This window comes from Chiloscyllium plagiosum, unplaced genomic scaffold, assembly GCF_037043375.1.
Source record: "Chiloscyllium plagiosum isolate Xiang-an unplaced genomic scaffold, Cpla_swu_hap1 HiC_scaffold_17, whole genome shotgun sequence".
In the NCBI taxonomy this organism is placed as follows: domain Eukaryota; kingdom Metazoa; phylum Chordata; class Chondrichthyes; order Orectolobiformes; family Hemiscylliidae; genus Chiloscyllium; species Chiloscyllium plagiosum.
The window spans coordinates 53,281,320-53,293,444 of record NW_028270155.1 but is presented as its reverse complement, the minus strand read 5'-3'; the positions used below and the strand labels follow the sequence as shown (position 1 = coordinate 53,293,444).

At 42.0% G+C, this 12,125-nt stretch overlaps 1 protein-coding gene across 5 annotated transcripts in view; it reads right to left on the bottom strand.

Moving 5' to 3' along the window:
• Positions 1 to 12,125, bottom strand: part of dus2 (dihydrouridine synthase 2) — a 120,915-nt gene that overhangs the window by 47,970 nt on the left and 60,820 nt on the right. For all 5 annotated transcript variants that reach the window (XM_043707033.2, XM_087995919.1, XM_087995917.1 and 2 more), the window contains 2 exons: positions 5,962 to 6,027; positions 4,023 to 4,093 (listed from right to left, as the gene is read on the bottom strand). In XM_043707033.2, the coding sequence (XP_043562968.2) occupies positions 4,023 to 4,093; positions 5,962 to 6,027 (137 nt within the window). The remainder of the gene's footprint in view (positions 1 to 4,022; positions 4,094 to 5,961; positions 6,028 to 12,125) is intronic.

The following is a 12,125-nucleotide window of genomic DNA, read 5'->3' as shown; positions in this document are numbered from 1 at the left end:
GAAGACAGCGCCAGGACGGGGGGGGAAGGCAGCGCCAGGACGGGGGGGAAGGCAGCGCCAGGACGGGGGGGGAAGACAGCGCCAGGACGGGGGGGGGGGGGGGGGAAGACAGCGCCAGGACGGGCAGGAAGACAGCGCCAGGACGGGGGGGGGGGGGAAGACAGCGCCAGGACGGGGGGGGGGGAAGACAGCGCCAGGACGGGGGGGGAAGGCAGCGCCAGGACGGGGGGAATAAAGATGTTGTGAAACTTGGATTCAGAAAAGATTTACAAGGATGTTGCCAGGGTTGAAGGATTTGAGCTACAGGGAGAGGTTGAATAAGCTCAGAGAGTAGTAAGGGTATGGAATGCTTTGCCTGCAACAGTAGTAGATTCGCCAAGTTTAAGTGTATTTAAGTCGTCATTGGACAGGCAAATGGATGTACATGGAATAGTGTCTGTGCCCTGGGCTTCAGATTAGTATGATAGGGCGGTGCAACATCGAGGGCCGAAGGGCCTGTACTGCGCTGTAATGTTCTATGTTCTATAAGCTGGGGCTGATGTCCCTGGAGCATGGAAGGCTGAGGGGTGACCTTACAGAGGTTTATAAAATCATTAGGGGCATGGATACGATAAATAGACAAGGTCTGTTACTTGGGGGTGGGAGAGTCCAGAACTAGAGGGCATAGGTTTAGGGTGAGAGGGGAAAGATATAAAAGAGACCTAAGGGGCAATGTTTTCATACAGAGGGTGGTACATGTATGGAATGAGCTGCCAGAGGAAGTGGTGGAGGCTGGTACAATTACAGCATTTAAAAGGCATCTGGATGGGTACATGAATAGGAAGGGTTTGGAGGAATATGGACCAAATGCAGGCAAACGTGACAGATTAGTTTAGGATATCGGGTTGGCATGGACGAATTGGACCAAAGGTCTGTTTCCATGCTGTACAATTCTCTGACTGTAATCTCCGCACTTCACTTATACCAAGTTATCATCAATAAGAGAGTGGTGAATGTCACAGAATTGCCTACCATCACAAATTTTTTAAGTTAGCAGCATCATGTGAAAGCTCTAATTCCAAACTGAGACTGTCACAACAAACCTGATGGAAGAAATATGACAACAATGTTTTGAATTAAACATTGGATGGTTGGTACAAAGTGCCTCAGTCACAGTTCCTTTGTGAAGCCCCAGGAATGCCAAACACACTATATTCCAATTGATTGCAATCTCACAAACCAGATCTACAAAGATGGCCTTCTTTCTGAGTAATGTGTACGGGAAGTCTGCTTCAATAGCTCCAGGTCAGCACTGAACCAGACTCAGTTATGCCAACTGTTACAAAGGGCAGCAATACCTTCTTCCATCCAGGGGTGGCACTGGTTAGACATGAGCTGAAACCTTGCTCCAACACGGTCTCTCTGGGATAGTGCTATGGAATGGTAAATGGGGCAAACTCTTCAGAACTTCCCCCAAAGTCACCAACGTCACATCGACAACCATTAAACAAAGGGCTCAGAATCGCTCACCTGCTCTGTCACCCACCTGCAACTTGTGCCTTTCCTTGCCATTCAACTTAGATTGTCAATTGACAGCCCAGTCCCCCTCTTTAACCTGGGCTAAGGGCTGACAAGAAGCTGATATGCCTTTTGAATTTTTACAACCTTTGAAAAGATCTTGATCCCCTTTCTATTTCCTTTTAATTATTTGCATCCACTTGAACTTTTTATTCATTACCATTTTCGAGAAACATGTCAGAGTAACTACACAAATGGTCTGTTCCAGTCAATGCATGCAGCTGCAAGCCAGTAACCCTTGTTCTGTGGTGTAACAGACAGCAAAGCTTCTTGGGAACCAGAGTTCCAAGGCCAACCTCATGGCTGGATGGCAAGGTGGGTGCTTTCGTACTGCAACAAACGTGATGGGAAGAAAGTTGAAGCCTCCATCATCACGATCGGTAACTCCAGACTACAACTCCTATGTAAAAAGTACATGATGCCACAGCAACTTGGACTTCAGACAGTAGTGTGCAGTAACACATGTTGGAGAGACTTCATTTAACACTCCACCGTTGAGTGGAGTTACGATATCAGGACTGGAAACCTTTAGCATTCCTATTTCTATTATTTATGCCTGCACCTGCTGCCATCACCGCAATGATCCTGTGCAGGAACCCCACATTGCAGGCTCATATCAGAGTGTGGAAGACATAGAAAGGGCATGAGTGTGAGAGATTTACAGAGAGAGAGAGAGAGAGAGAGAGAAAAAGAGAGAAAGAAAGAAAGAGAGCAAACAAAAGAGCATGAGAAAGAGTGGGGAAGAGGAAGAGTGAGAACATGGGAAAGAGTGAGAGCAAGCAAGAGAAAAAGTGAGAGTGAGAGAAGGCGAGCAAGGGAGAGAAGGTGAGTGAGGGAGAGCAAGGGACAGAAAAAGTGATAGCGAGGGAGAGAAAAAGAGAGAGTGAGCAAGAGAAAGAACATGAGAGTGAGCGAGGAAAAGAGTGAGAGATCTGCAGCCAGCCAGGGAGGACAGCCCCATGAAGTGATGACTCTAGCAGTAGCAGTAAGGAGGGTTGCTGCACTGCCATGTTTTAGTCACCGTGCAGCGAGGGACAAGCGACTGCCTCAGCAAGTGGCCAGACCTCCTCAGTGAGCAAAGACCCTCACTCCTTTGGTGCAGACCCTGAGCAGTAGTCCCCGGGCTGCACTCTCTGAGGGTCCAACTACAGGAGGGATTGGAAGTTGCGTGTTTAAATTTAGAGTACAGTTATTACTGTATTTCAACTTAGGATAAAGATTAAACATTTCCCATTATATTCCTTCTAAGAAAGGCATTAAGGAACCTACCTCCATCTTTAACACTGATTGCTGTGGAAATCAATGCTTCACTTGAGTCATGACTAAAGTCATGATTTTCAGGAACTTGAAGTGAGGGCACCCTGTACCACTAACACAACAGCATAATCTATGACCGAGACACTATCTCCAATAGAGCAGCAATACTGCCTGCTTGAGTCCTTACCAAGGATCAGTAACCATTACTCATGTGTTATGACACAATGTCAGCCTAGGCATTAATGCTGTTGTCTAGACAACAGTTTGAAAGTAACATGACCAGCTTGTGCCAGCAAACAGTTCCAATTAAAGGTCTTCTCTTTCGGAAAGTCTTCGACATGCCAACTGCTGATAAGCAGTGCTCTCAATTATCGGGGTTTTGTTCAGGCAAGTAGGGAAACAATTTAATTGGCTCATGAATCAGTAATTAAATTAGCATAAAGTTGTCAAAAATGGAAAACAAAGGTTGTTAATGCAGACAGTAGTCAAGATTTGCAGTGTCTTCGCACAAAGAATAATGTAAGCAGAATGCAGAAAGGAACTTATAACTCGTGTGGATAGTTCAAATACTGAGGTAAAATACTAAAGCTGAAGCAATGTGCAACCTCTTCAATTCAACCTTTATTTTATGCGTTTCTTACATGAGCCAAGAAAGATTAAAATGCTAAATTTGATGATGATAGCTCTCTAATGTCCACCTGATCAAACACCAAAAGGACTTCCATTTACAGTTTCAACCATAAGGCAACATATTCCAATTGCAGCACTCCCTCAACGTGAAAATGAACAGCCAGTCCAAATTATGCACTCATGTCCTGGAGTAGAGTTCATGATCAAGTACCTCAGAGCTGCAAATAAATCAAGCTAATAACTGGACATTGAGGAAAGGCCTCTATATTATCAGAGGACCCTCTACCTTCATACTTTTGTATTTTGCTAATTCAGTCTTCTTACTTATGAATGTGGAGGAAGGTGAAGTGGTATTAAAGTGCATTGTTAACACATGCCAATTAGTCATCTCACTGAAAGCTGTAGAATTCCAATCTGAAATGAACTAAATACTAGTTCTGAAAGTAACTGGATAATAATACAAGCCATCTCCTCAAACTTCTCAGGTGTTCAGTCCATTTCACTCAATAAACATTCCTATAACTTAGTTTACTCATGAAACCAGCAACCATAGCAGAATATCTAGAGTTCGCTTTTACCTTCCATGCACTGCCACAGCTGCAACCCCTGTTCTTTCAATACGTTTCACAAGGTTAATGGTGTCCTCTAGCTGCAAAACAAAATTTAAAAATCATGAGATTGAGGGCTAAACATCAGTTTTATATTCTGCTTCTTAATTTGACAAATGACACTTTAAATTGTGAGTGTCACCATTAATATGCCTTTTAAATGTCAACCCAATGACCACAGAATTGTAAACAGCATTGTTTGGTGACCTTTGATCGAATATCTGCTGCTGCCATTGGCTTTTAAATAAAATCAAAGTGCTGGAGAAACTCAGCAAGTCTAAAGCATATATTCTGCAATTTCGAGACCAACACGGCTCTTCTGACATTATTTAGCAGGATTATTGAGCTAGTAGTGGGAGGTGGTTGAAGACAGCTCCTTTTGCAGCATACTCATAGGCCTCAAGGCCATTTTTCCGAAGAAGAACTATGATGTTTATTGATTAGAAATATTCAGCAGTTGGTTTGGAAATGGCAGCTAAGGGAGAAGCTCTGATCAAACAATCGCTGGGACTATATGCTGCTGAGGCAGACGTGGGTACTGCAGATACTGGAGATCAGAGTCAAGATTGGTGCTGAAAATGTACAGCAGGTCAGGCAGCATCCGAGGAGCAGGAAAAGTGACATTTCAGGCAAAAACCCTTCTTCCTGATGAGGGGCTTTTGCCTGAAATGTCGATTTTCCTGCTCCTCAGATACTGCCTGACCTGCTGTACTTTTCCAGCACCAATCTTGACTATATGCTGCAGAGTTTATTCTTAATTTCCTTTCTGGTGTATCTAAAGAAAATGTGGATATCAGATTTATAGAGGTAATTATTATATGAACATTAAATGATGGTCATACTGGTAGTTTCTTCATGGTTACAGTAGCAGAGTGAAAAGCATCTTTCAGTGGAAATGCAAGCGATTCAAAGTTAGAGATGCTGGCAAAGCATATACAAAGATGTGGATTGGCCATGTTAAATTGCCAATAATATCTACAGATGTGCCATGGGAAAGGCAGGGTTACAGGGACTGGGTAGCAGGGTAGGTTGAGGTGGCATGGGGACTTGATGGGTCAAATGGCCTGCTTCCACACTAGTGATTCTACAATCTCCTCTAAACCAAAAGCAGCTTTTTTGGGTTTCAAATTAAAGTTGGGCCAGATTTTCTGAGGATTTGCAACTGGATTGCTACTCTGCCCAGTTTGTTATTGTACAAAACCAGAGAGCTCCTCATTTTGGAGAGGAGATTTCGATGAGGCCTCCCTCAGAAACGAGCAGCTGGAATGCAATACTGTCAGGGGAAGGTAAACCAAGTCTCCTTTTCATCGCAATCAGCTGACATACTCTCAAATAATTAAACTTCATGCAGAAAACCAGCCAAGGTTGTTATTCGTGATTGTAAACAAGGATGAGATCACTGCACTTTAAAGCACTTGAGCAGTTTCTGACAGATACTTGAGTGGAAGGCTTTAATTTTGTCATTCTTGGGCTGTAAGCCCCACTGGTATGATTAATGTTCATCGCTGATCTGTCACTGCTTTTGAAGAGAGAGTGTTCAACCTTCTTCCTGAATCAATGCAGTTGAGAATTTGTTCAGCTACTTCAGAAGGAAGCTCAGAGTCAACTATATTGATGTGTGTCAAAGAATATTAATGAAGTATTTGGGTTTTTAAAAAAATTCAAAACCTTTGCCCTCATTTTTACTCCTTCCAGCATTTTTATTTACTTATTTTCAATTCAAATTTCAACTGAATGGTTGGATTTTAATTTACTTTCTCTGGGTCGCAAGTCCAGTTCTTTGGCACCCCAGGCCAGCAATGACCACATGACTGCAGCTTTTCCATTAGTTGCAAAAGCAATAAAAACAGATTATGAATGTGCAAGTTACTTTAGGAAGAAGAGGAGGAGAAAACACCGAGTTGCTTACAGACGGCAAAATTCGAATTTTGCAGGTCACTGGCTTTGAAATTCCTTTGACGAGAGTTGATAAGATCTGAAATTGGAGTACAAAAGTGTAGAATTACTTTAGTGCCGTTATTGATAACTCCATCAAATTGTGATCTGTTATAGACTCTATGAAGAATAGAGTGAATAGATCCGACAATTGGTGAGAAAGTAGCCATGTACAATAGGCACATTGTATCTGATTGAAACAAGGGCTGCACCCAGGTTTGTGCTTCCTGCTGATCAGTGCCTGTTGAAACCAGGCACCAGTAACCATGCTCTTAACTGGCTGCAGGTACCAGCAGGGAAGGCCACAGTTATAACATCCTAGCACCACTGTAAGCTGGCTTACACTGGCACAAGCAAACACTAAATTCACCATCCCACCCCATTAACTCTCATTTTTCATAAGCGTTTGTAGTCTGCTAATTCATTACAGACAGCAATTAAAAGTCAATCGACTGTTTTGGATCAGAAGGCCTGGCTGATTTCCTTCACTAAAGGACTTTATCTAATTAAATCGATTAATTTTTCATGAGTTGAGAGCTCTGAATTACTCGGCCAAGAATAATTGCTACACCCACCGTGATTTATCATTAGCTTTATAAAACAAGATTCAATTCTAATGTCCATAATTTTTGGCAGCTCAGAGTAGACTCTCTGATCATTCTCCAAGTCATGCTGTATTCCAAGGGGACTGCCTATCCATTGAACCATGGCTGGGATCAACAGGTTTGTACAAAAGTTGTGAAGTCAGCAAAAAGCTCCTTTCATTCACTGTGAAACTATGCAACCTGAAGGAACTATGGAAAGTCCCAAATACTTGGAGAATCATAGCAAAAGTCAGAAGAAATTAACCAGAAACAAATGTGTCACTAGATAGTGATCTCAGCGCTGACAGGGGAATTGGCGTAACAAATACATTCACAAGGCCAGAAGTACAATATGAAATCACATAAAGCAAAAAGGTGAAAATCTTGTTTTTGTATCAGCCAACACTCAGGATAAACTAAATTAATCACCACACAGTGTAACAATTAGAAACACTCCAGACGCTGTTTCTCTACCCAAGTGAATCCCAGTGACCTGAACCAGCCAATGCTTCAGAACACAAGGTCAGAATATTCACAGCACCAATTCCCAAGGTAAATTAACAAACAGCAAAACTAAAGCTTACTTTCAAATCTTCAACCCTCTCACATCTACTACTTGGTAAGTATCAAGTCAGATCTGCTACAAAGGTACATATTTTATATATTAAGAAACCTGGGAACTCACAAAGCAAATTGCACAGGGACAATGATTAAAACTAAGTTTATTTCCACTTTGATTCGTTCATTTGTATTCAGAGAATGAAGTTTTGCTTATTATGCATTTGTGCTGAATTTCTGCCATGTGGTAGTTTGAATAATTTCTGCTAATAAACAGTGTACATATTTAAAACTCATTAATTCTCAATCACATTTCTACTGCACAATTTTGTAGATAATATGCAATATACAATCAACTTAATAATACATTTGTCCCATGTGTATTATGAATAAATTTGACAATTGTTAACATTCTTCATGAATATTAACAGCTTAAAACATCTCCACACAATGAAACCACCTTTTAACAAAAAGTGTGATTTTAATCACAAGTGATATGCAGATGATGTCCAATTAAAGTTTACAGATTTCCATTGTCACATGAATTATCTGTCTCACTAAAAACACAACGTTAAAAATTCCACAACACCAGGTTAAAGATCAACAGGTTTATTTGGAAGTACTAGCTTTCGAAGCATCGCTTCTTCACCCACACAGTGTGGGTGGTTGTGTTTTGGAGCGGTGTTCTGAAAGCTCGTGCTTCCAAATAAACCTGTTGGTCTATAACCTGGTGCTGCGTGATTTTTGACTTGTCCACTCCAGTCTAACACCGGCACCTCCAAGTCATAAAAACACAGTCTGACTCAGGATCAGAAACCAGTAAGGAACACTACCTTTTTAGAGCTGAATTGACCAGCTGTTGTAATAGTGATATTAAGGCCTGGGTATTTTGGGTAGAGCGCTGTCACCAATCCTCCTGCCTGTATTAGTCTAAGGGCTTTCCAGTAGTTTGTGGTGAAAGACGAACCACAAATGAGTCTTAAGTAAAAAGACAAGACATCTGAGTAACCATACACAGATAACATTATACACCTGGTAACATGAGGCTGAATATCATGATGTCTCCAGTTATGGCTGACATACAGTGTGCGATCATTCAACCGAAACTCTCAACAACTTCAGGAGTCCACAAGTATATGGAATAAAGCAGCAATCTACAGGCTGCAGTAATTTGAATCAACTGCAATGAATTAATAAGGACCTCCACTTTTACACTGTTTCACTGTGAAAACCTCTAAAAATTATATCTTGTTGAATGTAGTACAATTGGGTTTTTAAATAATTACCGCTAAACATCTTCACTGAGAAACCAAATCTTATACTTGTGGAACATCGATCAGCCGCGCTCTTATCGAATGGCAGTGCAGGCCCGAGGGGCCTGTTTACCTTCCTAATTTGTATATTCGTATGCAAGTTGTACTTCAGGGACTGGAACACAATCTAGGCTGACACTTTGCTGCATCTTCATGGCCAATATGTATCTCACAACCAACTATCAGGGGACATCATGAAGTGAATTTTAAGAGGGAGTCAATTCTGAGAACATTTGGTTTGAAAAGAACTGTCTCACAGTGGTAAGATGATGGATTGGGCGTAACTGGATGATAATGGGACTGCTGCCCTTCAACAAAAGGGGGCTTGCTGTCCAGAGCCACTGGGCAATCGGAAAGCCAGCAGCTGCAAAAATTCCTCATGCCTCTTTTTCTCAAAGCAATATTACACTCCGTATTTGCACTACAAGGAAATTCATCCATTTCAAATGAATAAATCACACCACCCCAAAACAGTCAATAGGCCCACTATTTACGTGAGCACCTTTTCCTCTAAAAAGACCACAGATAGTGGAAGAGGAAGAGGCCATTCAGCCCCTTAAGCGTGCCATTTGTTTACACCATGGCCTAACTGCATTTAAACTCCATCTATCTGTTCCCTAACTATCTTGTCACTCAAGAAACCTAATGAATGAAATTGCCAAGAATTGTCACCTTCGATCTGCGCGCTCCCACCAAAGGGAACAGTTTCTCCATTTTAAGTACTTTAATTGAAGAACCATATTAAGAACATAGTTTGTAAAATCTATTGCCCTCAAAGTTCACAGTGCAAGGTTTGCATCAGTGTGGTCAGAGTACAGTTTAATTGTGTGCACCAAGAATCACGCAATTTCCTTGGAATTATAGAAGGCTTAATGAAGTGGAAAACTGGTGAAGCAAGTTTAAAAAAATATAAAATGTGACTTCTATGTTGTCCACTGAAGAATGTAATTTTCCACTATTCCGATATTACAAGTTGCAATAAGTTTACTTCAATTGTATGTAAGGACTGTGTAGGTTTATGCTCCCAACCCCAACTCTGTTACATGGTAAAATTGCACAATTCCAGCAATCTTTCATTATGGAAATCTCTAACTTCTAAATCCAAATTGCGCTCTGAATGGCTTGGATTGATAGGAAGGTGTGGTGATAGTAGAGATCATTCTTGGTTAGCTTGCACCAGTCACAATCACGTCACATCTCACACACATATTTCCAGAAAAATGCAACATAACCAAATTGTTGTTTGCCCTCCTGTCCTGTGCACAGCTCAGGTCACCTCCGTCCAGGTCACTTCGGTCACCCAGGTCACTCATGCTCCCTGATTCTGAGCTTGTTGAATTCCACTACTGGCTCCTTCAGCATTTCAAAGATCTTAGCAGTTGTTCAACGCTCTGACCTGTATGGAATCTAATTAGGTTAGGTTCCCCTAATTAGCCAAGCTCCTAAGCTTATACTCTTCACACAATGCACTATTCTGTGTATCTTTTTCAGATCAGATTAGATTCCCTACAGTGTGGAAACAGGCCCTTCGGCCCAATCAGTCCACACCGACCCTCCGAAGAGTAACCCATCCAGACCCACTCCCCTCTGACTAATGCACCTATCACTATGGGCAATTTAGCATGGAGGAAACCCACACAGACACAGAATGTGTAAATTCCACACAGACAGTAGCCCAAGGCTGGAATTGAACCTGGGACACTGGTGCTGTGAGGCAGCAGTGCTAACCATTGAGCCACTGTGATCTATTTTTCTAATCAACCTGTTTTTGCTATTATTCACCTCTGGACCAGGTGGGACTCGAACCCAGCTCTCTCTGTCCAAGGGTAGGGACTCTACAACTGCACCACAATAGGGCTCTCTTTTCTTACCATCCATTTATAAACTTGCCAGAGTAAATCATACTCCTTGTAAGGCTTAATTAACTTTATTTATTTATTCATTCACGGAATGAGGACTAGGCCAGCATCTATTGCCCATCCCCAATTTCCCAGAGGGCAGTTAGGAATCAACTACTTTGCTGTGGGTCTGGAGTCACATGTAGGCCAGATCAGGTAAGGATGGCAGTTTTCCTTCCAAGTGGGTTTTTCCTGACAATTGGCAGTGGATTTGTGGTAACCTTTAGACTCTTCTTCATCTTTAAATCTTTTTTTTGTAAATATATTTATTAGCAATTTTTTTTAACTTTACAAACATATAAAATTATTGAAAAAAATCAATAACAATTATCAGTATAATAAAAAGAAAAAAACCCACAAATTACAATACAACTATTAACTGCTAACCTACCCAATAATACAAAGCAAACCCTAACACTGTGCAAAGCAACACCAAAAAAAAAGAAAGGAAAGCAAATAAAAACACAAAATACAGAACAGCTATGCTTGGCGCAAAGCTCCCAAACAAAAGAATGGGAGCATTGTATATATACCCATATTAACTTAGGAGACCCCCTCCAGGGCCCAGGGCTCGACAAATCTAATCATCCTGGTTAAACAAACGCCCTAGTTAAGATAACTGACAAACCTATATCCAAATAACTCAAGTAGGGCTGCCATGTCTTATAAAATTTGTCTGTTGTGTGGTACACGATGTTTGAGAAAAAGTTCAAGGGAATGTGCTCCATAATTAATTTCTGCCATCCCAGCAAGCCCGGCGGGTTCTCAATTCATCAGAATATTCTTCCATGCACAGTATGCAAGAATATTAAATAGTTTTTTCCCATGCCCGTCTAAAGATGGTAAATTCGGTAGACCTAAGATGAGAGATATCGGGTCTACCTTTGACTTCAGTCCTCAATACCTTCCCGATCTCTCCCGTCACAGCGCTCCAATAAACACGGAGCCTGTGGCAATCCAGAAGCAATGGGTAAGAGTACCTACACTTATTTTACATTTGGGGCACACTGAAGATGCTCCTTTTTTAAACTTTACCAGAAGGTCTGGTGCCAGATGTGCCCTGTGCAGAACTTTTAATTGCATAGCGCATGTCCTGTTACAGATTGAGATCTTTCGAGTATTCTCCCATATGTTCTCCCATGTTTCAGAAGAGATCTCCACTCCCAGCTCTTGCTCCCAGACCTCACATAACCGGTTAATATCCTGCCAAGCCCTGCCACCCAGCAGGCGATAGAGAGCACTAACCGAAAGGGTGCTTGTGTAACGTAGCAACAACCTCTCTGTATCGGGCTGTTAGGGCTTAGTGAGAAGCATAGACTTCTTCAGGATGAAATCCCTAACCTGAAAAAAATGGAAAAGATCTCTGCTGGGCAACCTGTATTTGCGGCTCAGTTGCTCAAAAGACATCATAACCTCCCCCTCAGTCACGTCTCCCAAACTAGAAACTCCTCTCGCTGCCCGTAGAATCCATCATCCCTGGTCTGAACCCTGGCATGCCAACTATAGGTGTAAGTGGCGAAGTCTTGGATAAACAACCCTCACTCTGACGCATCACCCTCCATGCCTTGACTGTACTAATGACAATGGGGTTCCGGCAGTGATCCATAACTGTCCTCATCTTATCCATGAAAACAGATTAATAAGAGGGCACTTTGCCTGGGAGACCTCAATATCCAGCCATATTGAGTGTGGAACGTTACCTACCCAATCGCAGACAAAGAACAACAGGGAACCCAATTAATACCTCCTGATGTCTTGGAAATCAACTCCTCCCCCTCCATGAGG